Raw genomic sequence first — 23323 nt, 5'->3', positions numbered from 1 at the left:
TCTACTGTTCATGCGGTATAGCTAGCAATTTGAGGCTATTAAAATATTAAAAATCATTCTGGTACATAAGGTCACGAAGGGGTCTTTTGGTTAATGGATGGATTCTTTAAAACAGTAAAACACCTAAGAGCAGTGTTCGTGGATTTGCTCAGTGTTTGGCCGGAGAGGCAGCACAGCAGTTAAGAGCACTCATGAGTTTACTCCTGCAGAGGGCCTGAGTTCAGTTACTACCGCCTGTGTCGGATGGCTCATCGTGACTCCAGCTTCAGGGCATCCAGCGCCCTCTTCTGGCCTCTTTAGGCATTAACACACATGTGGCTCACATGTGCATACATATACACAGAGAAATACAAATAAAAATAAATCTTGGATAAATTCCATAGTGAAACTTCTATAATGTTGTGTCTAGCCGTCTCGCATAGCATCCATTAGCTTTATGTCTAGGCATTTTACCTTCTGTGCTAATATGCATGCTGCTGTTTTAATTCTTAGCTATGTATATGGGACAACAACTTATGTATACACATTGCTTTTGCACCCAAATTCCTTTATCATTTTAATCATTTACCAACAAGGGTTTGTGGAGGATTTTAAATGATCTGGCTTGACTCTAGTAGATATAATAAATATATTTGTATATTCTTGATACAGGAGGGACAACTTAGTATTTCACAATTATAATACTTTGTGTCTGTTGTATGTTGCCTCATCAGAGTAGCTGGGATTTCCCCTTATTGTTTAAACCATTATGTCTTTAAAATATTGATATTTATAGCACTCCTTTCCCTTACTTTTTGGGATGACATTATTTTTTTTTCTAGTTAAAGAACAAAGCTTTTAATATGGAAATATTTCTAAACAATCTTTTTGGCAAAAAAAAAAAGAAAGAAAGGTGGCACGGCAGCCGCCACCTGAGCCCTGAGAGGAAACACGTGTGTCAGCAGGACCTGTGGGCACTCCTGCAGCAGCCTCGGCGGAAGCACTCAGTCCAAGGGTAAGTTCAGGTCCACAGGCGACACAGCCAGGATGCCTGCCCAGCCCCCATGGGCCTGGATCCAGGGCGCAAAGCTGTGTACGTGATCTACACTGAGGCTGGCCAGGGTGCCCCCCAGCCCGGCCACGCGCCGGCTCAGCTCCATAGCCAGAGCCAGGCGGGCCAAAGGCTCCGGGGATGGCGGTGGGGGCGCCAGGCATGGCAACGAGGGGCTTGTACAGCTTGGGGAGGAGCTGACTTCACGACTGGAGAAGAGTTCCACAAGGCGGGCGAAGGAGCCCGCTGACAGGCGAGCAAGTTTCCGGTGCAGAGCTGGGTCAGAAGCTAGCTTTTGGTTGATGACTTCTGCTTCCTCCTCCAGCAAGGCTACCAGCCTCCTTAGCAGGGCTTCCTTTTCTGTGGGTGGGGGTCCCTGGAACTCTGGGCTGGGCGGAGATCTCAGTTGCTCTTGGACCAATTGTTCCAGACGCTGGGCAACCACGGCATAGAAGTCTGAAGTAGCTGGACCAGGTCCCGAGTCATAGCAGGGGCGTAGGGGAAGGAAGCAGGGCCGAGAGGACTCCGGGGGAGGGGCTCCTCTACCCAGGGGACAAGGGAGACATCTTCGGAGACGACTCAGGAAATCTGTGGGCTCCTCTTGGGCAGGGCTCCTGGGTGGAGTTGGGACAGGGCACCCAACAGCTTCACCGCGCCTAAGGAAAGCTACCAGAACCCTCAGTGTGTCCTCTCGGAGCCCCAGCTCTTCAGAGCCGGCCATGGAGGCACCTGAGGGAGAGGACGGAGGGTGAACCAGTGGGAGAGTTGATTCTGTCGAGGAAAAAGGGTCTGGAGAGAGGAGGTAGCTGAGTGCTAGGACTACCACATCGAGGTACTTAAGTCTATTTTTTTTTTATTTAGTAACTCTTTTTAGAAAACAAATATCAAGGTCCACATCTTCGTTCCATTTGTATTTCTGAGGACAATTCGGTGTGGTTATGATCACACTTCTGGGGCACAGAGTTGGAATGACTTTTATGCAGTTTCTGTTTATGATACATTCCACCTCCCAGATTTAACTTTCTGTCCTTTATTTCCTTCACATTCACCAATAAAATTAGCTCCCAATAAGTCAAGATTCCTCAGTCTCCTGTGATCCAGTTTGGCCCTGATGTGACTTTTTTTTTTTTTTTTTTTTTTTTTTTTTTGGTTTTTTGAGACAGGGTTTCTCTGTGGTTTTGGAGCCTGTCCTGGAACTAGCTCTTGTAGACCAGGCTGGCCTCGAACTCACAGAGATCCACCTGCCTCTGCCTTCTGAGTGCTGGGATTAAAGGCATGCGCCATCACCGCCTGGCCTTGATGTGACTTTTTATATTCTCTTTTTTCTAAAGCACTTTCTTGCTCAAACCACACATTAACAGTATTATTAGTGGGTGTGGAATGTGGATAGCAAGTATTAGATTAGGTATTACAGAATCACACAGCACATCCTTCTGTGGCCTGGTATGGAATGTTTCTCCAAGGTTTATGTGCTGACATCTTGGTCTCTGGTTGGAGACCATTAAGTAGGACTCTTAAGAAGTGGGATCTTCATGCTGCCACTGGGGTCATATTGATCCTGGTGGCCTGTGCTGCCACCAGGCCCATGGTGACATCCGGGTCTGAGCAGCTGCCAAAGGCCATGTCTGGGTCCATGGTCCTACTGCAGCTGGGGTCTGTGATGATGTCCTTGGCATGTTAGCACAGGGGTTATTGGAACCATGCTGTGCTGTGCCAACCCTACCCTTTGCTGACTCTGGGATAGTTGGTCCTGCCCCTGATTAGATACTGTTGCAGGAAAGCTGGCTCTGCCCCCTGCCTTTGGGAAAGATGGCCCCATCCCTTATAGCACACTAAGCTGACTTTGTGGTTGGGGGCTGACTTTGTTGGGTTAGATGAGCTAACCCTGGAGGTGTGAGAGCAAGAGAGCTGAAGCTGTCCCCTGTCTGCCATGTGGTAGCAAGGGTGAGAGAAAGCTGCTCTATGCTCTCTACCTCCTTGCTAGCTGTTGCAGGCAAGACAGCTGACCCTGGGATCATGAGAGTGAGAGAACCGGCCCTGCCCTTCACACAGGAGAGCAGGCCCTGCACTCTGCCTGGACAGCACACTAGAGCTGACCCTATTGTTGGGTGCACAGAGGAGCCAGCCGTGAGGGCATGAGAGCAAGGTGGGGGCGCTGAACCCAGTCATCATCCTTTATAGACCACCAACAGCAATCAAGAGAGAGGGTAGGCCCTGTACCTCACCTGGGCAAAACAGTAGAGCGGGCCCTGGTGGTGTGAGCGTGGGTGACCTGAATCTGAGGGCCTGAGAGAGAACTGGCCTGCTCCTTGCTGTAGGCAGCATTGGATGAGCTAGCTGAAGTGGTGCTGGAAATATAGACCAGGTAGAGATGGTGAGGGGAAAAGCTGGGGGGTTGACCAACCCAGCTACCACACAGGCCCAGAATCAGGGCTATGAGAGTTGGCCCACACCAACATCCACCTCATCTAAGAACTGTTGGAGTAGGTGAAGGAGATGACCCTACATATCCTAAACAGCAGGATCTCCATGACACAGGACAACAACAGGATATTCAAGGAAAGCCCCAGCGAGAGCTCGTTATTGGTGGCTGGCGTAGCAGAAGCCAAAGATCTCAAGCCAGCCTAATGACTCATGGCATGAACACTTACAAGTAAAAATGAATGGACTAGAGGGTAAACTGTGTGACTCAATGGGCCACACTACAGCTTCTACCACAGATCTCTCTCTCTCTCTCTCTCTCTCTCTCTCTCTCTCTCTCTCTCTCTGTGTGTGTGTGTGTGTGTGTGTGTGTGTGTATGAATGTTTTGTTTGGTTTTGGATTTTTCTTTCAAATTTGGTTAGTTTTGCGGGGAAGTTTGCAAGGGCAGAGGGCAGATGTGAGACAATGGGGAGGTAAGTGGGATGAAAATGAATGATTTAAAACCCACAAAGACAATAAAAAAAGAAGTGGGGTCTTGTGAAAAATAATTAGATGTGGTGATTGGCCCTCATGAATGGATTGATTTTGACTCAGGAAATGGGAGGGTTTTTTTGAAGTTGAACCAGGTCCTAAGAGACTAGGTTGTTACAAAAGAAATTTGATTTTTGCCAACACAGTCTCTTGCTTTTCCTCAGTGTACATCCTCTCTTTCTGCTTCTCTATCATGTTAGGATTGCCAAGAAGTCCTCACGAGATGCAGATCCGGGGACTGTCTGGACTTGTCAGACACCTGAATCATGAGCCAGATGAACCTCTTTCCTCTAAAAGTCGTATGGTCTCAGAGGTTTCGTGATAGCAACACTAAACATTCGAAGACACATTTTAAAGAAATAGTGCTGAAGCTAGCAAAAGTCTTGCTGGTTTAGTTGACAATTTATAAAAACGATGTAGAGGAGTGAGGAGTGGTGAACTAGGGTGGTTTTGGTGAAGGGGAGGCAGAGATACAAGTACTGGCAGTGCCTATCCAAATGCAGTACAGGGAAGAGGGTTGTTATTCTGTGTCTTCTGGGTCTTTAGGCCAGCTGTGGATTTCAGTGTGCATTAAAGAGATCCCAGGAGACATGCTGCCACTCTCATTTGCTATTCATTTAGAGCGTGACCTTCATTATTTGACTTCCCTTTAGAACTCATGACCAGAGAAATGACTTTTAAAGATAGCATTAGACTTATGGAGATAATAAATTTTACATGCCCTCCCCACAGGGAGTCTCATCCTCTTCCATTTTAGCAAGATGAGGTTTCTGAATTTGCAAGAATCATTTTCAAACCCTGGTAGATCTGTAGAAAAAAAAATAAAATACAACTTAGAAGCTATAAAGTAAAGGAAAATATGCAACAATCCACAGGACAGAGAGGCTAGTCAATAAGGAAATTTCAAGGAGGAAGGCTCAGATCTCTCTGGGAAAGGGAAAGGACTCGGGGCAGGTGGAGAAAGGATGGAGACAGAGTTCTGAAAGAAGACTGAAATGGGGGCGTTTGGGGGTGCAGTAGAAACCTGGTGCAAGGAAAACCCCCAGGAACCTACAGGAACGACCCCAGCTAAGACTCTAAGCAGTATGAGTTGCATAGCCTACACTGGCTAACTTCTGTGACCAAGTAAGGCTCACAGTGAGGAAACAGGACACCAACCCAGTCACATAATCTTCACCTTTCAGTCAGTCCTGCCTTAAGGCTACTATGGAGATTGTGGGAGTGGCCAAGTGATGACCCATGCCATGGGAATGAGTCCACAACTGGCACTGCCCAGGGTGCTAGGACCCAGAGGTTTGATGGCAAAGATTGAAACAAACATGACTGGAAAAAATAAAATCTCAATTTAATGATGCCTAATAATATTTTGCTATACTCACAGATTGGTACCTAGCACAATGGCCATCAGAGAGACTTCATCCATTAACTAATGGAAAGAGATAGAAAATTCTAAAGCTTTTTTAATGTTCTTCTGTGTTTATTTTTCTTAATATCTATCCATATTCCCTCTTTAACTGTCCTCCTTATATCCATTCATGACTTCTAATGATCTTCTATTACAGAGCTCTTGTTTTTTATTTTATCTTACTCAAAACTTTTAATTTAAAGTCCCGTAGTATGATTGTGTGCTAGGCATACTCACCTATCCTCCATTCCTTTACCCAGCCTTTGGCCTCCCTTTTCATTATTAATCTCTTTTATTCCTCTAGAAAATTTTACTTATATTTTTAAAACTACTTTTTCGGAATTTTGTGCATAATTACTGTATTTTACATCATTTATACCTGCCCCTCCACAAACTCCTTCATGTCCTTTTACTCTCTCTCTAATTCATTTCCTCTTCTATAACTATCACACATGCATGATCATGTGTTCAAATGTGTACACACACACACACACACACACACACACCACCCACGAAGTCCATTTACTGGTGCTAGTATGTAGAACTGTTTAGGCCTGACTATTTGGTGTTGGATAACCTATCATGGGGCTCATACCTGAAGAAAACAGATTCTCCATTTCTCAATAGCCGTTGATTACCTTTAGCTTTTCATCTACCTTGTGAGAGTTTCCCTATGGGTGTAGGCATGTCAACTAGTGTTGTCATTACCCTGGTATTGCTAAGGCAACCATATTGTTGAGATTTCGTGGGTAAAGCATGCCTGTCCTATCTAGGAAACATTCAAAGAGCAGATATCTGCCCCCCTCTTCTGTGATGTCCTCTGAATCCCAGAGGTTATAGGGGTTGTGTTGTAGATATACCAACTTGGGCTGAGAAAACTCCAGGCTTCCCTACATGGTCACTTCTCCGCTGCATTCCGACTAGTCCTGGAGCTCTGTGGTAGTGTGTCTCCGCAAAAGGAAGCTTCTTTGAGAAGTGATGAGAGCTATGCTGTTCTGTGCTAGAAGGACAAGTATTTAGAATACCGCCAGAAATTCTATAGGTTCAGATAAATGGCAGCGATTCACTTCTACTTTCACACAATATATATGTTATTGACTATATAAAATCTAGGAGCCAAAAATAAAACAGGATATTTGTCTTCCTGTCCCCATCTTAATCCACTTGACACAATTGTCTCCAGTTTGCAACCACTTTCCCCAGGGGGGAAATCACAATTTCATTCTTTTCTATGGATGAAATTATCCAGGATGCATAGAAGACACATTTTTCTAACCCATCCCTCTTAGTTGGATGTTCAAGTTGGCTACTGTAAATAGCACTGCCGTCCTTAATTTTCTTGTGCACAGAAATGTGCCCTGTGCATGCACGTGTGTGGCTTTCTCTTGCAGGAGAGGCCAGAGCCAGGCACTCCTTACCTGTTCCGAGTTGTTTCTGTTTGGAGGAAGATGTAAGTGGAAGTACCATGAGATGTTATTCCAGATGACAGTGAATAAGGAGTTTTGTTGGCTCTGAACATGTTATGAGGGTACTGAGGAACTGTGCACTGATGATGGAACTGGAAGGCATTCAGAATATAAGCTTTTCTGAAGGAAATGCTGTTGCAACACATAGTTGCCCAGGAAAAGATGAAACAGCAGCCAGACAGTTTTCAAAAACACATGCAGATTTATTTAGAATACTTGTAATCCAGAAGACAATTTAAAGCGAGCCCAATAGTGAAGAGAATAGGAATACCCAGGGAAATGAAATAATTCATCACCGCCCAGGAATAATAAAGAAGAATGGAGGTTTGATTTACTCAAGTTGCTTGGAGAGATAGAATAAATATTCTTTTCTGAATGTGAGAACATAACTCAAGGTCAAGAGAAGATCAAATAGACCAGAAGGTTAAGTACTGAGCAATGAGAAGAGCAGGCTCTCTCAAGTCCACACCCACAATCATGTGCAACAAGACAACCTACTAATAGTTAATGACGGCAGAGCATGCAGTTATTTTGTTGGAAGATTTTGGTTAGACAATGGCAAGTTAGCATGTGACTAAAGACAGAATCAGCAGCTACAGGGCTCACAGCAGCTAGACCCACAGCCCTGGGACAGACAGCCAGGCACACAGACACATGTGGGCTGGTAGCAAGTCCTGGTGACGGTCACAGGTCCAGAGCAAGCTGGCTGGCAGCACAGCTCAGGGCAGCAGGGCTGGCAGCAGGGCTTGAGACAGCAGCTGGGCTTGCAGCAGCTGGGCTGGCAGCAGGGCTGGCAGCAGCTGGAAATACAGCACCTGGGCTGACAGCAGCTGGGCTCACAGCAACTGGGCTGGCAGCAGCTGGGCTGGCAGCAGCTGGACACACAGCAGCAGGGCTGGCAGCAGGGTGTGCTGCAGCAGCTGCTCACACAGCTTGGCTGGAAGCAGGTCCTACAGCAGCTGGGCTGGCAGCAAGGCTGGCAACAGCTGGAGCCACAGCAGCTGGGCTGGCAACAGGGCTGGCAGCAGCTGCTCACACAGCTTGGTCTCCAGCAGGTGGTTCTGCAGCAGGTGGTCCTGCAGCAGGAAGGCTGGCAGCAAGGGGAACAACAGGAGTTGGTCATGGTGTTGGATGTGGAGGAAGAGGTTCTGTTCACAGGGGTTTCTGAGATTCTGACAGCTGTTTCAGTCCTGGGGCTTTTATACCCTGGACATGCCACGAAGGGACCAATAAGCAGGACTTTTCCTTGTTGTTTGTTTTCTACTGTTCAGGAGGAAATTCTCACAGAAGGAAGTACTCCTCGAGTTGAAGAAATCTTTTGAAATTATGCTGCAAGCAGTTAATTGTGGGTAATTCAAGGAAGGTAATTTCTAGAAGTCATCATCAGCATTGTTTCTGCTCAGATCATTATTTGCTCAGGTGATCGCTGCTGCAGCCACAGGAGGGGCTGACACACGCCCTTCTTCAAGTTGTTTTCCTGTTTCCTTGGCTGTATGCAGACTACGATGTGTTTGTAGCGAGATCTATATTCACAGTGGCTAAATGAAGCCATGCCTTTATCCAGGATTTTTCCCAGAGATGTTTGCTTGTTATACACTACAACAGGCGAGCCCATTTGCAGCAAGTATTACCCATGCTCAAACAGTCGTATCAAAGAACCCATGGAAAGATGGTAGCTTGTAGTCTCTTCTCAAAGGCACCCATGAGCACCAAAGCCAGAATTCAAAATCAGAGGAAGATGTGGGGATCAGAAGACCTCAGACAACCTAGATCTGAAACCTGTTCACTTGTAGGATAATGAGGAAATTAAACACCGTAACTAGACAGCTGCATTTTAAAGTAAACTGAATCATAATATACTTTCAGAGATGGGCATACCCTGTAGTTTGATGAGATATAATATGAGAAATGGTGTGTCTGACCTTCATATCAAGTGTCAGTATGTATATGTTTAGTAGCTGTCCTTGATTTTATAATTGCTACCATTGCCCTGCTATCTAAGGCAACTAGTATATGGTTTTGGCCCTCACAGTGTGTCAATTTTTGAGTTTTATCAAAAACGAAATAATATAACTCATATGGTTCATTTTCCTTTGCTCCAAATAATATTTGTGAGATTTAATGACTTTGTTAGATTCACTAGTCATTTCATTTTAATTTTCCTCAATCATTTCACATATTTGTATGGTAAGACTATAATCTATTAATGCTCATTGCATGACAAGACCTTAATGTTTTCATTTCTGTGTCTTTGATGGACATTTTCTCATTATTAAGACTTTTGAGAATGATACTCTTATGATGATTTCTCTATTTTTTAATCTACGAATTTGTGGATGTTTGTAGATGTATTCTTTGATGGGAAATTTTGGATTCCAAATTGTAGGTATAATGAACATCAGTATACAGTTCCGAATGGTTTTTAAAAACCCAGCTGCACGTGTTGGGCAGACAGGTCAGCTGGTAAAGTGCTTGCCGTGCAAGCATGAGAAGCCGAGTTTGATCTCCAGAACCCTTGTAAAAACTGCCGAGCAAAGTGACATGTGCTTGTAATGCCAGCATCATAGAGGAGGGTACAAGGTTTTCTGGCCAGGTAGACTAACCTAATCGACAAGTTCCAGTGAGACCAGCTCAAATGCAAGGTGAATGGCTCCCTGAGGAACACCTGAGGTTGTCCATGTGTACACAGATGTATCACACCTGCATACATGTGTGTATCCATACAGACACAAACACAAACGCACATGAGCACACTCAAGGTTGCAATGATATACACAATACACAACTGATTATTCACATTGCTTTAGGTATCATCTACACTTGATACTTTCAGTCTGGGCTTTTAGGCATTTCTTTTATTATGTATCTGCTATAGTTATAGTTTGTTTGTTAAATGTCTGCTCGGAGTTGATGTGTTGAAGCCTTGGTCCCCAGCTGATGGTACTGCTAATGAGTGATGAAAAGTTTAGGGGCGGGATCTATGTGGAGGAAGGAGGCCATTGAGAGCATGTGTTTGTCTTTGTCTCTGAATATTTGTTTCTCAGTGACCATGTGGCAATCAGCTTTCATTTCCGCCATGGTTCTGCCACCATACAGTGCTTTAACCCTAAGCCTAAAAGCAACAAGGCAGAGCAGTTGTGGACTAAAACCTCAGAAACCACAGCTCAAACAGACATTTCCTTTTAAGTTGTTTATCTCATTTTGTCACAGGGATGGATTGCTGACTAACAGAGTAGCTATTTAGTATTCTCTTCTTCTTCTTCAAAACTTCATTTGATTTTCCTTGAAGGCGAATGAGTTGATCTCCCATACATTCACTGGACATGTTGAGTTCTCTTTTATGGAATGCTAATCGTGTCTTAAGGGTTTTTTTGGAATTATTTGTTTTGTTCTTATTTCTATATTGACACCTTTGTTAATTTCATGTGTTCCCAGTGCTGCCTTTCACCCTGGGGCCTGCCTTGTCCCTCTGTCAATGTTTTCCTAGTTTTATTGTCATGAGTTTATTGTGCATAGTGCTGGGTTCCGTAGAGACTATTTCTTGCATGTCTGCCACATACTTTGACCGTGTTTTCTAATTAGGGATCTCAAGAAGAAGAGATCTCTCTTATGCCCAATGTGAAAAGAACCCTGGCAAAGACAGAGGAAGATGGAAAGCACATGCACAAAAAAGGTCATGATCCAAAGGACACATGCAGTTCTACAAGCTGAAAAATGCCAGGAGGTGGATTTCCTCTATTTCTGGGAGTAGGAATACACCCATCTCAACTGCTGCATTTGAACCTATGACGCTTCAGACTTCACAACTAGAAGATAACACTGCTGTGCTATTTTAGCAAGGAAGCTGGCAATGATTCATTACAAGAGTAATAAGAAGCAAATACATATTTCCAGTCCCGTGGTGCCCTAACTTGACTTTCCTATATGGCTTTTCTAATGGCTCCCATTTAATTTTTGAAGTTAAGCTATGTTATTTCAGAGTTGCTTAGACTCCAAAAATACTTTCTCTTGGAAGGAATGTGATTAAAATCTAAGAGTCGTCTCTAGCTGTGTCAAAAGGAGAATTTCAAAGAGCATTAAATGCTTATGTAATTTTCCACAAACCGATTAAAGATGCATTTTAAAGAACACATAACTTTAAAGAACATGTAACCCATGAAATAAAGAGAGTTAAATTTGTGCTAATAGAGTTCAGCCAAAGCCTATATGGGCTGACCCGCTGGGCGTCTAGTTTTCCGTTTCTATGATATTGCTGAATCTATGTGTAAGAAACAAAATTCAGTCCAGTGAGCTCCCTCAGCTGTGTCCTTAAAAATGAAAATCCACTAAACTGGGCTAAGATGTGTCTCTCTCTGAAGATCGATTGCACATAGACTGCTGGAGACTTTCTAAGTATACATCTGAGAAGAATTGCGTGTCTCCTATGCCGTGAACCCATTAGCATTGTGTAGGTGTGCTATATTGTTCCCAGGGAGGTAAATCTGTCCATTCATGTTTATCTTTTTCCCATAACAGTGTCAGCCACTATATTACGAAGTTCTCCATTGTTTATGGAGCTCTGGGGTTTCCTCTGTCAGGTTCATATTCGTATAGATCATGGCTTCTAATGTGTCTCTTTCCCTCTTTCCCCCTCTCCTTTTCTTCACAGTCTTGATGCAACAACTCGGGCTTTCATTTCCCTGCGCTGATTTGTTTTTCTCTCCTCAAACTCCGGAAGATATTTTGATTCCTTAGGTGTCCCAGAGATGTTAGAAAATCAAAGGCTGGTAGATGACCTTGAGTCCTGGGGTCTCTCACTCCTTTATTCCCTTAATAATGTTTTTACTCAGAAACAGATTGTCTCTCTATGTCTGAGTGCAAGGGGGAGATTTATTGTGTTTCATGAGGCATGATTTATTCCCATAAGACTATTTGTTATTACTAACAAGAAGTGTGAGAACATAAATAATGACACTTCCACTCAGGAGCAAGCTATTTCTAGTGCAACTGCTCACATCAAAGTCCGAGGACAGCAGCAGGCACAAGTGAATCACCAAAAGGATTAAAGGGGCCAACCAGTTGCTGGGCCGAGACCGAGACAATAGAGTTCACATCCTTTTACCATTGCCCGTCTTAAGTGGCTAGTGGTGACCCCACTGTGAGCAATGGATGGAAAAGAGCCTTTTGAGCGAAGATGATCTGGAAATGAAAGGAACTGACATTTTCTTTGCCAGAGATGAACCGGAAAGACACATATTTACAGTGCTCAAGCTCCAGTGTTGGAGATAGTTCAACTGAGTTGTACCTGTGTCTCTGTTTGCTCCAGAATCAGAAAAACTGGGCCCTGGACCTGATTCTACCCATCCCTAGGTACGTGGTAGAGATTGGGCCACTTAGTCTTTGCAGGTAACAAGAGCTGCTGTAAGATTCTAAGAGCAATGGCCGTGTCGCGGGCAGGAGACAATGTTTCAGAGAACTCTTCTGCATCCTTCTGCCACGATGTTCCTTGACCCTTTGCAGTGGAGTAGGAGAGGTCTATAGATGTCGTATTTAGGGCCAAGCGCCCATAGTCACTCATTGTTCGCACTTGTATAGTGTCCCTACACACTCTTGCCCCATGATGTTCATCCAAGCAAATGAGGCCAAGCAATCATGTACTGAGCCCCCTGAAGCCATGAGTTACAAGACATTCATTTAGTTGCTCTTTCTATGATTTTATTCAGAGTGAAGAGATTCTGATTAATGCACTGAATCTAATGCAATGACTGGCATGACTTAGATCAGAAAACATGATGTAAAAGACAAATAGAAAAAGAATCAAACATAATATGAAAGGTAGAATAAAGAAGATTTTATTAGAATAGCAATGGGTAGTATCTCTATAGTTGGAGAGACAATATAAAGTTGCCACGATTACTCACAAGATGAGTCATAAAACTGTGAAGACACAACACATTGAAGTATAATGATGGGCATTTATCTCTGCAAAGATGCAACAAAACATTCGTGAATTGTATATGTATTTTTAACTTCTTAACCTATTAAGGGAATAGATTCTGCGCATGCTAACACTACGAATCCAGGTCATAGCAGATGAAGCTGGCAGGCAGAGAAATGAAGATAGCATCAGATGGCAGTTAGGGTGCTTTTCACAGGTTGTTAGTAGGAAGATTGGTCATTTGAGTATTGTCTCTGTGTTATAGGCAGAACAAAGGCAGAGAGTTTGGCATAAAGCAAAACTCCAGAAGGTCTGAGAACAGATTATTCTATTCCAGTAGTGGCTTCATCAACAGTTGCAGGGCTCACAGCAGTTGGACCCACAGCCCTGGGACAGACAGCCAGGCACACAGACACATGTGGGCTGGTAGCAAGTCCTGGTGACGGTCACAGGTCCAGAGCAAGCTGGCTGGCAGCACAGCTCAGGGCAGCAGGGCTGGCAGCAGGGCTTGAGGCAGCAGCTGGGCTTGCAGCAGCTGGGCTGGCAGCAGGGCTGGCAGCAGCTGGAAATACAGCACCTGGGCTGACAGCAGCTGGGCTCACAGCAACTGGGCTGGCAGCAGCTGGGCTGGCAGCAGCTGGGCTGGCAGCAGGGCTGGCAGCAGCTGGACACACAGCAGCAGGGCTGGCAGCAGGGTGTGCTGCAGCAGCTGCTCACACAGCTTGGCTGGAAGCAGGTCCTACAGCAGCTGGGCTGGCAGCAAGGCTGGCAACAGCTGGAGCCACAGCAGCTGGGCTGGCAACAGGGCTGGCAGCAGCTGCTCACACAGCTTGGTCTCCAGCAGGTGGTTCTGCAGCAGGTGGTCCTGCAGCAGGAAGGCTGGCAGCAAGGAGAGCAGCAGGAGTTGGTCATGGTGTTGGATGTGGAGGGAGAGGTTCTGTTCACAGGGGTTCCTGAGATTCTGACAGCTGTTTCAGTCCTGGGGCTTTTATACCCTGGACATGTCATGAAGGAACCAATAAGCAGGACTTTTCCCTGTTGTTTGTTTTCTGTTGTTCATGAGGAAATTCTCAATAGAGGAAGTTGCACTTTAAGTATTACAAATCTTTAGAAAATTGTGCTGCAAGCAATTAATATGCATAGTTCTTTGAGGGTAGTTTTGGAATCATTACCACCATTTCTGCTCTGATTATTCTCCAGTCATGTGATGGCTCTGTGGACCCAGGAGGAACTGACCATTTTCTCCCTTCAGTTTGTACATTTTGGTGTAGTCTGGGAAGTGTTTGAGAGAAGGAGAGTGATGTTGATGTGTTCATAGTGACAAACTCGGTCCTTGCCTGGTCCAAGCCTGTTCATCAGAGCTGCCTGCTTATTCCACGCTGCAATAGACATGTTTATTTGCAGCAAGCATGGTCACTGTCACATCAACTTTATCAAATAGATCATGGGTCTTTTGAGCATGTGAATCTAAACCAGACCTGAGGATACTGGCAGGTGAATATTGGGGGGGGGGTCATAAAGAGTCAATCAATTTAGATCAGAAAACTCAGTACCCTTAGGTAGGCATCCCAACATGGGTATAGTCTTCATAAAATGAGAAAAAAAATTACCACACAAATAAGTTTTAAAATGGAAACTTAATCCTAGTGTGCTTCCAGAAAAATGCACGCTTTTAAATGTATAGTTCAACCAAACATGACAAGACTATTGTTCATACCAGGAAATAGTATGCACCTTGGAGTAGCTGTTTTCATTATCATTACCTTTTCCTCTCCTATAAGATAGTCTGCTGACTTATAATAGCAGTGTTTGACAATTATGAAATTTTACCCCAATTACAATAGCATAGAATATGTTTTTCTTTTTTTCTTGCCGCAAAGTATGTTCGTTAGAATTACTGTGTTGAATAGGGTAGTTGCTTGTCCCTTTTCCATACAATTGATTATTGTGTTCTAGTTTTAAAGATTTGTTTATTTGTATTGTGTTTGAGTGGATGTGTACTAAGTATACATTGCGCACAGACACCACACACCAGTCCTTGGTGCTAAAGTTACAGACGGTTGTAAGCCACTGTGTGTGCTCTGGGAATTGAACCCTGGTCCACCAGAAGAGCAGTTAGTGGCTCTTAGCTACTAAGCTCTCCCTCCAGCTCTTCTGTGTGATATTTTAGTTTATTAATTCTTGTGTTATGTTGGACAACTTTTATGATTAGGGCTTTGTGACTCATGCTGTCATGAATATATTGGTTTAGAGCTTGGTCCACTTGAATGAGTACTCCTGTGAATATATACCCACATATTCTTGTTGTGAAGTTTCTGCATTACAGAATTTGCATATGATCAAAATTAGCAAATACTGACATATAACCATCATTATTGCTTTATGACTTTATTTTTTATTATCTTGTGTGTGTGTGTGTGTTTGTGTGTGTGTGTCCATGCACATGTGTATGTCATACACCCATGAGGAGGTCTAAGAACAATTTGCCCGAGTCTGTTTTCTCCTTTCACTATGCAGGTTCCAACCTCAGGTTGTTAACCCATCTCTGTGGACCATTCCGTGCTTTGTGTTTTAATACCTGGTATCTTCACTGTAGGATCTGAAGCATTTTTGTTATCTGTATAAGTAGTATGTCTCATTATAATTTTCAGCCCCACTGTCTCAGTGAGTGGGTGCACCCTTCGTGGTCATGACTTCCTTGCTCATGTTCTCCCTCCTTCTGCTCCTCATTGGGACCTTGGGAGCTCAGTCTGGTGCTCCAATGTGGGTCTCTGTCTCTATCTCCATCCATCACCAGATGAAGGTTCTATGGTGATATGCAAGATATTCATCAGTATGGATATAGGATAGGGCCATTTCAGGTTCCCTCTCCTTAGCTGCCCAAGGAACTAGCTGGGGACATCTCCCTGGACACCTGGGAACCCCTCTAGAGTCAAGTCTCTTGCCAACCCTAAAATGGCTCCCTTAATTAAGATATATACTTCCCTGCTTCCATATCCTCCCTTCCTTTATCTCAACCATCCCATTCCACCAAGCTCTCCCCATCCTTCCCTTCTTACTTTTCTCTCACCATTTCCCCTTACCCCCATACCACCCCACCCCCAAGTCCCCAATTTTTGCCCAGCAATCTTGTCTACTTCCAATATCCAGGAGGATAACTATATGTTTTTCTTTGGGTTCACCTTCTTATTTAGCTTCTCTAGGATCACAAATTATAGGCTCAATGTCCTTTATTTATGGCTAGAAACCAATTATGAGTGAGTACATCCCATGTTCATCTTTTTGGGTCTGGGATTACCTCACTCAGGATAGTGTTTTCTATTTCCATCCATTTGCATGCAAAATTCAAGATGTCATTGTTTTTTTACCGCTCAGTAGTACTCTAATAAGGATATATTCTACACTTTCTTCATCCATTCTTCCACTGAAGGGCATCTAGGTTGTTTCCAGGTTCTGGATATTAAAAATAATGCTGTTATGAACATAGTTGAACAAATGCTTTTGTAATATGATAGGGCATCTCTTGGGTATATTCCCAAGAGTGGTATTGCTGGGTCCAGGGGTAGGTTGATCCCGAATTTCCTGAGAAACCGCCAAATTGATTTCCAAAGTGGTTGTACAAGTTTGCATTTCCACCAGCAATGGATGAGGGTACCCCTTACTCCACAACCTCTCCAGCAAAGGCTATCATTGGTGGTTTTGATTTTAACCATTCTGACAGGTGTAAGATAATATCTCAGAGTTTTTTTGATTTGCATTTCCCTGATAGCTAAGGAGGTTGAGCATGACCTTAAGTATCTTTTGGCCATTGAAAAACAAAAAACCCAGGATAGTCAAAATAATCTTATATAATAAGGAACTTCTGGAGGCATTATCATCCCTGACTTCAAACTCTATTACAGAGCTACAGTATTGAAAACAGCTTGGTATCGGCATAAAGACAGAGAAGTCGTTGCACGAGCAAGGAACTCAGGACCACGAGGGGTGCACCCACACACTAAGACAATGGGGATGTTCTATTGGGATCTCACCAAGGCCAGCTGGCCTAGGTCTGAAAAAGCATGGGATAAATCCGGACCAGCTGAACATAGCAGACAATGAGGAATACTGAGAATTCAAGAACAATTGCAGTGGGTTTTTGATCCTACTGCACGTACTGGCTTTGTGGGAGCCTAGGCAGTTTGAATGCTCACCTTACGAGACCTGGATAGAGGTGGGCAGTCCTTGGGCTTCCCACAGGTCAGGGAACCCTGATTGCTCTTCGAGCAGATGAGGGAGGGGGACTTGATCGGGGGAGGGGGAGGGAAATGGGAAGAGGTTGTGGGGACGAGGCAGAAATCCTTAATAAATAAATAAATTTAAAAAAAAAAAGACAGAGAAGTCGACCAATGGAATCAAATAGAAACCCGGATTTTAACCCACAAACCTATGAACACCTGATTTTTGACAAAGGAGCTAAAAGTATACAATGGAAGAAAGAAAGCATCTTCAACAAATGGTGCTGGCACAACTGGATGTCAACCTGTAGAAGAATGAAAATAGATCCATATCTATCACCATGCACAAAACTCAAGTCCAAATGGATTAAAGACCTCAATATCAATCTGAACACACTGAACCTGATAGAAGAGAAAGTGGGAAGTACCCTACAACATATGGGCTCAGGAGACTGCTTCCTACATATAACCCCAGCAGCACAGACATTAAGAGCAACATTGAATAAATGGGACCTCCTGAAACTGAGAAGCTTCTGTAAAGCAAAAGACACTGTCACTAAGACAAAGAGGCAATCCACTGACTGGGAGAAGATCTTCACCAACCCTGCAACAGACAAAGGTCTAATCTCCAAAATATATAAAGAACTCAAGAAACTAGACTTTAAAATGCTAATTAACCCAAATAAAAAATGGGGCACTGAACTGATCATTCCCAAACTTTTAACTAAAATACTAGATTTATCTTTTTTTATTTGGTAGAATAAATAATTAAATAATTTAAGACTATAGGTTTCCCTCAAAATGCCATTTTTCAAGATAACCTCTGAGTTCTGGCATCTCATGACGCCATCATCATTAAATTTCTCAATTGTTTTAATTCCGCTATAAAACATTTCATTTTGGTGTGTATTCCAAGTCAGCAGTTTTTACCTATATTGTGTCCTGTCTACACCTACTTCTATTATTCATAACAAATATTTCATTTGGTTTGCTTAATAATCATTTTCTATAAGAGATGAAGAATTAAACAACATTGTAATTTTACAAAATAAAATAAAGTTGGTCTGTAAATGAAATTATTGGTGCAATCACAATCACTACACCAATGACATTATAGTGTCAGAAGGAAGGGTGTGGTTCCTCAAATTCAATACCCAGTTTTAGATGTGCTCAGGTTTCTGTGGTGCCAGAGTGAGGGTTTTTTCAGTTCTGACTATGATATTTAGAGAAGCTCACTAGGGGTTAGCATGTTTCTAAGGTTAGCATGTTTCTAAATATTGCCAACCAACTGTTCAAATACTCCAACAGCTAGTTCTGAGTCATGAGAGTATGCTGAACCAGTAAACAAGAACAATGAGCCTCTATACATAGCCTTGTAGATCTTAACATTCTAACTTTCGTAACTTCAAATTATTCTTTGTTTGTCTAGGAATACTTTGACTGATATCATTTTAGAAGAAATAGTCACATTATACCATTTAATTCTGGATCTTTCCTCACTATGAGTAAGTTACTTCTGAACATATCAAGTTTCTTCTTGTGATTAGGACAGCAGTCCTTAAGAGCTGGCCATGTCCTGACCTATGACTGTGTCTCCCTTTGTGGTGAAGGAGTTTTGAGGACATGATTAAGAATCTCAAGAGAGAGAGAGATTGTTCTGGATGATTTGTAGCTGATCAATGTAAACACAGGGTCCTGATCAATAAAGAAGAAGATGGAAAATATGGGCAAAATAATTTAGTGCCACGATGCAAGGAGGGTGGGCTGCCCTAGAAGATGGAAAATGACAACCACTGCTTACAGAAAAGGTACAACCAACAAAAAACTTAACACTTGGATTCAAGTTCAGTGATACTTAATTTTTGACATCTGACCTCTAGAACTGGGAAGATAATAAATTTGTGTTGTTTAAGCCACTAAATTAATGGTGATTTGTTTCAAAGATAACAAGAATTGAATATAAATTTCCAGTCCTACTATGCCTGAACTCAGTAACTTCTGTAATGACCTGTATAATGCCTCTCTTACAGTTTGGAAAATTAAACTGTCTGTGGTATCCTAGAGCTTGCTATTTTCTCTTTGAAAAATGAAACATAAGCTAAACCTAGGAGTTTAGTTACTAAACTGCATGTTAAAATGAGGATTTCAGCTATTCATTCAATGCTTACAGAGTTTACTATAAATTAATTGAAGAGGAATGGACAACAAAATAAAGTTAAGTTTGGGAGTTGGATGAAAGAGCATATCAAATGACTGTTGATGTTGTTCTTCTAGAAAATGTCTATACTGATCCATTACCCCTGAAGTCAATCTACTGTTTCTATTGGTAAATTCTCTGCAGAATGTTCATATCAAAGACCACATGATGCTCAGCCTCTGACCTCCATTTTCTGTTTCCATAAACAGAAATAAAATAAAAATAATATGGGCTAATCTCTGTGTGTGTGTGTCTCTCTGTGTGTCTGTGTCTGTCTCTGACTCTCTTTCTGTCTTTTTCTTTCTCTCACTTACATTTTTGGAAGTGTGTACAGGGAATCTCTGGCATGTGTCGGGGAAGACGATGCATCTAGGTCCTCTAAGGTATTTATTTAGTTATTTCTTTTCATTATTCCCACTTTCCTGTAGCAACGCCAGGCTTTCTATCATTGTTTTCCATTGTTTGTTCTTTCTTTCAGAATGCCTATTGTTTTCTCTTTCAGCTCCTGGTTCATAATTACCCCTGCTCCTAGAATCACCTCCTTCTTTGATCTCTCTTCACAGCCTCGCTGACCTTAGAAGTAAAGTTTTCATTTTTCTCAGTTCGTTGTTCTTTCCCTCCCATAGGTCAGGTATATTTTTGGATCCCTCAGGTGGTTCAAAGACCATGGAAGATCAAAGCCTGCTAGCATCAATAATTTGCCTTGAATTCTGGGATTTGTCACTCCTATATTTCCTTAATGCCACTTTGACCTTGAAACAATTATCTTTCCATGTGTGAGTGCAAGTGAAATTCTGTCTATTTCCCAATGATACACACAGTCATATAAGAATAAGGACCAGAAAAACAAGCGCATTCCTGTGGCATCAATAAACATTTACTAGGGCAACTATTCACATCAAAGTCTCACGACAGTGGCGGGAACACTTGGATCATTGAACGCAGTTGAAGACACTTACCATTTGTCTGGCTGGAGTGTATAGCGTTTGGTAGGGCTCTTAAAACACTGCTTATCTTAAGGAGTGGGTGGTAGAGACCAAAGTATGAGAAACAAATTGGGAAGAGCTTTGTGAATGAAGGTGAACTGAAAATGAGAGAAGCAATGATGTTACCTGAGAAGAAAGCGAAGTATACATCTTCTTAGTGTTCAGTTTACAGTACTCTATTTCCTTAAGCTAAAACTGTACCTGTGACTATCGTACCTCAAGGATCAGACAACCAGAGGCCCTTGATTTGATTCTGGCTATCGCTACTACCTGCCGTAGCACATGTCATTTAACTCATGTTGGGTTTGCTCATGTTATTGTTTGAATATGAAATGCCTTCCATGGGCTCGTGCACTGAATGCTTGGTCCTCAGATGATGATTCTGTTTATATGCTCAGTAAACCTTAGGAGGTGGAGCCTAGTTGGAGGAAGTAGGTCACTGGGCCTTTGCCTTTGAAGGTTATATGAAGTCCCATATTACCTCCTTGCTCTGGCTTTCTGTCTATGTGGTATCAACACCTTCTCAATGTGTTCTTGACACCTTGGCATTCTATCCAAGCACAGGAGACCAAACAATAATGTAGAGAAACCATGAGCAAAAATAGGTCCACAATGAGGAAATTCTACCAGCACATTAACTTTGGAACTGTGATGTAACTCGGATACTATAAGATAATTCCAAGAACAAAACAATAAAAATAAACAAAACATAGACTAATACAGTCAAGAATATTATTAGAGTTTATTAGAAAAATCAATGGACAATGTGTGAATGCTTTTTTAAGCCAAGAAGAAAATATAAAGTCATGAAAGAGTTGCAAGATGATTCATAAAATCATATAAACACATTGGAATAGAATCATAGATATTTATCATTGCAAGGTTCTAATCACATAATTGCAAGTGGCTTTTCTTGTTTTTAATTTCTTAAATTAAAAAGGAAATTATCTCTTTGTCAAGGCTGAGCTTACAAACCAGTCTAGATCAGCTGATGCTTAGAAGCAGTCAGAGAAATAAAAATGGTTATCAAAGTGGGTTGGATTGTGGCCAGTGATCAAGGCAGAGATTTCTTAACAAGAAAATGAGTGGGAGTTTGATAAGATGAATATTACTTTTAAGTGCATATTATTGGCAGAGAATGGTGTTAAACTGATGCACTGTCATTATCTTGCAGGTCTGTTGTTAGTGGGTCTGTGGTAAGTTGATCAGCAGATACAGGGCTCGCAGCAGCTAGACCCACAGCCCTGGGACAGACAGCCAGGCACACAGACACATGTGGGCTGGTAGCAAGTCCTGGTGACGGTCACAGGTCCAGAGCAAGCTGGCTGGCAGCACAGGTCAAGGCAGAAGGGCTGGCAGCAGGGCTTGAGACAGCAGCTGGGCTGGCAACAGGGCTTGCAGCAGGGCTGGCAGCAGCTGGAAATACAGCACCTGGGCTGACAGCAGCTGGGCTCACAGCAACTGGGCTGGCAGCAGCTGGGCTGACAGCAGCTGGGCTGGCAGCAGGGCTGGCAGCAGCTGGACACACAGCAGCAGGGCTGGCAGCAGGGTGTGCTGCAGCAGCTGCTCACACAGCTTGGCTGGAAGCAGGTCCTACAGCAGCTGGGCTGGCAGCAAGGCTGGCAACAGCTGGAGCCACAGCAGCTGGGCTGGCAACAGGGCTGGCAGCAGCTGCTCACACAGCTTGGTCTCCAGCAGGTGGTTCTGCAGCAGGTGGTCCTGCAGCAGGAAGGCTGGCAGCAAGGAGAGCAGCAGGAGTTGGTCATGGTGTTGGATGTGGAGGGAGAGGTTCTGTTCACAGGGGTTCCTGAGATTCTGACAGCTGTTTCAGTCTTGGGGCTTTTATACCCTGGACATAGCAGGACTTTTCCCTGTTGTTGTTTGTTTGCAATGGCTCATGGGGAAATTCTCTAAGGAGGAAGTTGAACAATATATTACAAATCTTTGACACTTCTCTTTACATAACTAATTGTGGGGGGTGGTGACTGTAGAAAATGATCGGTGTCATCCCTGCCCGAGTCATGTGACAAATGTCACGGCCACAGGGTCATAGGTTTCCTTCATCCTGTACCTTTGGCTGTATGGAGATTGGGGAAAGGCTATGATAATGATACGTTCACAGTGACAAACTGAATCCACGTCTGGCTCCAACGCTTTTGTTCAGAAAAGCCTACACCAGGCAACAGGCTCTTTCTGTGTTTCATCCGCGTTATCACAGGATACATGGACAGAGGTGGGGTTGCCACAGCCTCTTTCAAACACAAACAAATACAAATGTGGGTCAATAGAGGCAGCAAGATGACATAAGGGCGTAGAAAGCATCCATCAAATTAGATCTTCATCCTTTCTTAGCAGCAGGACCAATAAACTCAGGTCAGATTCCCAAACCAGCACATTGTCTTTATACAATGAGGAAATTAAACTCTATGAGATCAAACCATATACCTTTCTTTAAAAGAAAACACATGATACTATTGGAAAAGCCCAAGTACTTTTGTATATAGCTTCACTGAATATGATAAAGACAATTTGTTCAGCATTTGTGTCAGGAAATAGTGGCATTCCTGGTGGCTGTCATTATGGTATTATCCCTGTCCCTTTACCTAGTCATAGTTTGTCAGTTTTTAATCTTTATTAAAAAGTGAAGTTATTTCACATATATTATTTATTTTCTTTTGCTAAAATCTGTTTCTGAGATTTATAGACTTCATTGCCTACTGTGATATCATTTTGTTGATATCATTGCAGTATGGGACCAAATTGTACCAATGTATGTCACCTCTGATGGACATATTTTCATCATTTAAACTAGTGTATATCATGTTCTCATGGATGTGTTTGTCCACATCTTCTAGTGAATATTTTTTACATATTTTTAGAGTGAAGTTTATGGAATATAAATTATGTTTTTGGTCAACCCTCATAGGTTGCTTCAAATGTTCTTTTAAAAGTAACCATATTGACCCTGAGAACGTATTTTTAACACCCCCCTAAACTTCACTAAGGCTTAAGGAATATAGCAGAAGAGTGGGTAAACAGTAGCTGGAAAATGAGGAAGAAGGGCTGTAGAAATGTAAACTTCTGAACTTGATATGGCTATGAACACTCATGAACTCATGAAGCAATTACTTATATTGTTCTATTATTAAGTA

The 23323-nt window shown here is 42.9% G+C and overlaps 3 protein-coding genes across 6 annotated transcripts; all 3 read right to left on the bottom strand.

Moving 5' to 3' along the window:
• Positions 1 to 983: 983 nt before the first annotated feature.
• Positions 984 to 1755, bottom strand: LOC121442366 (bcl-2-like protein 12). 2 transcript variants are annotated; one of them, XM_041643868.1, is made up of 2 exons: positions 1324 to 1755; positions 984 to 1035 (listed from the first exon to the last, which is right to left on the bottom strand). In XM_041643868.1, the coding sequence occupies exons 1-2, from the start codon at positions 1749 to 1751 to the stop codon at positions 984 to 986; spliced, it is 480 nt and encodes a 159-aa protein (XP_041499802.1). In that variant the 5' UTR covers positions 1752 to 1755. The 2 variants fall into 2 exon arrangements, with proteins under 2 accessions (XP_041499802.1, XP_041499800.1); XM_041643866.1 differs by having other exon boundaries at positions 984 to 1755.
• A 5685-nt stretch (positions 1756 to 7440) lies between these two features.
• LOC121442369 (keratin-associated protein 4-12-like) lies at positions 7441 to 7977 on the bottom strand. Its single transcript, XM_041643874.1, has one exon. It carries the CDS (start codon positions 7975 to 7977, stop codon positions 7441 to 7443), a length of 537 nt encoding a protein of 178 aa, XP_041499808.1.
• Positions 7978 to 13119: 5142 nt separating this feature from the next.
• Positions 13120 to 21937, bottom strand: LOC121442368 (keratin-associated protein 9-1-like). Of its 3 annotated transcripts, none has more exons than XM_041643871.1 (2): positions 21603 to 21937; positions 13120 to 13378 (listed from the first exon to the last, which is right to left on the bottom strand). In XM_041643871.1, exons 1-2 carry the CDS (start codon positions 21935 to 21937, stop codon positions 13120 to 13122), a joined length of 594 nt encoding a protein of 197 aa, XP_041499805.1. The 3 variants fall into 3 exon arrangements, with proteins under 3 accessions (XP_041499805.1, XP_041499806.1, XP_041499807.1); XM_041643872.1 differs by having other exon boundaries at positions 13120 to 13363; XM_041643873.1 differs by lacking the exon at positions 21603 to 21937 and having other exon boundaries at positions 13120 to 13683.
• Between the last annotated feature and the right edge of the window lie 1386 nt (positions 21938 to 23323).

Source organism: Microtus oregoni, unplaced genomic scaffold (assembly GCF_018167655.1).
Source record: "Microtus oregoni isolate MIOR12 unplaced genomic scaffold, Mior012 000091F_ref0000469, whole genome shotgun sequence".
NCBI lineage: Eukaryota > Metazoa > Chordata > Mammalia > Rodentia > Cricetidae > Microtus > Microtus oregoni.
Note: the sequence above shows the minus strand (reverse complement) of the source record. Positions and strands in the feature narration are given on the sequence as shown.

Bases quoted from the DNA above. Each gene is read 5' to 3' on its own strand.
- LOC121442368 (XM_041643871.1), bottom strand. From the start codon at position 21,937: ATGACCAACTCCTGCTGCTCTCCTTGCTGCCAGCCTTCCTGCTGCAGG. The intron at 13,379-21,602 runs GTGCTGTATTTC...CTGCCAGCCCAG, and splicing joins CCCAGCTGCTGTCAGCCCAG to TTGCTGTGAGCCCAGCTGCT.
- LOC121442369 (XM_041643874.1), bottom strand. From the start codon at position 7,977: ATGACCAACTCCTGTTGTTCCCCTTGCTGCCAGCCTTCCTGCTGCAGG.
- LOC121442366 (XM_041643866.1), bottom strand. From the start codon at position 1,751: ATGGCCGGCTCTGAAGAGCTGGGGCTCCGAGAGGACACACTGAGGGTT.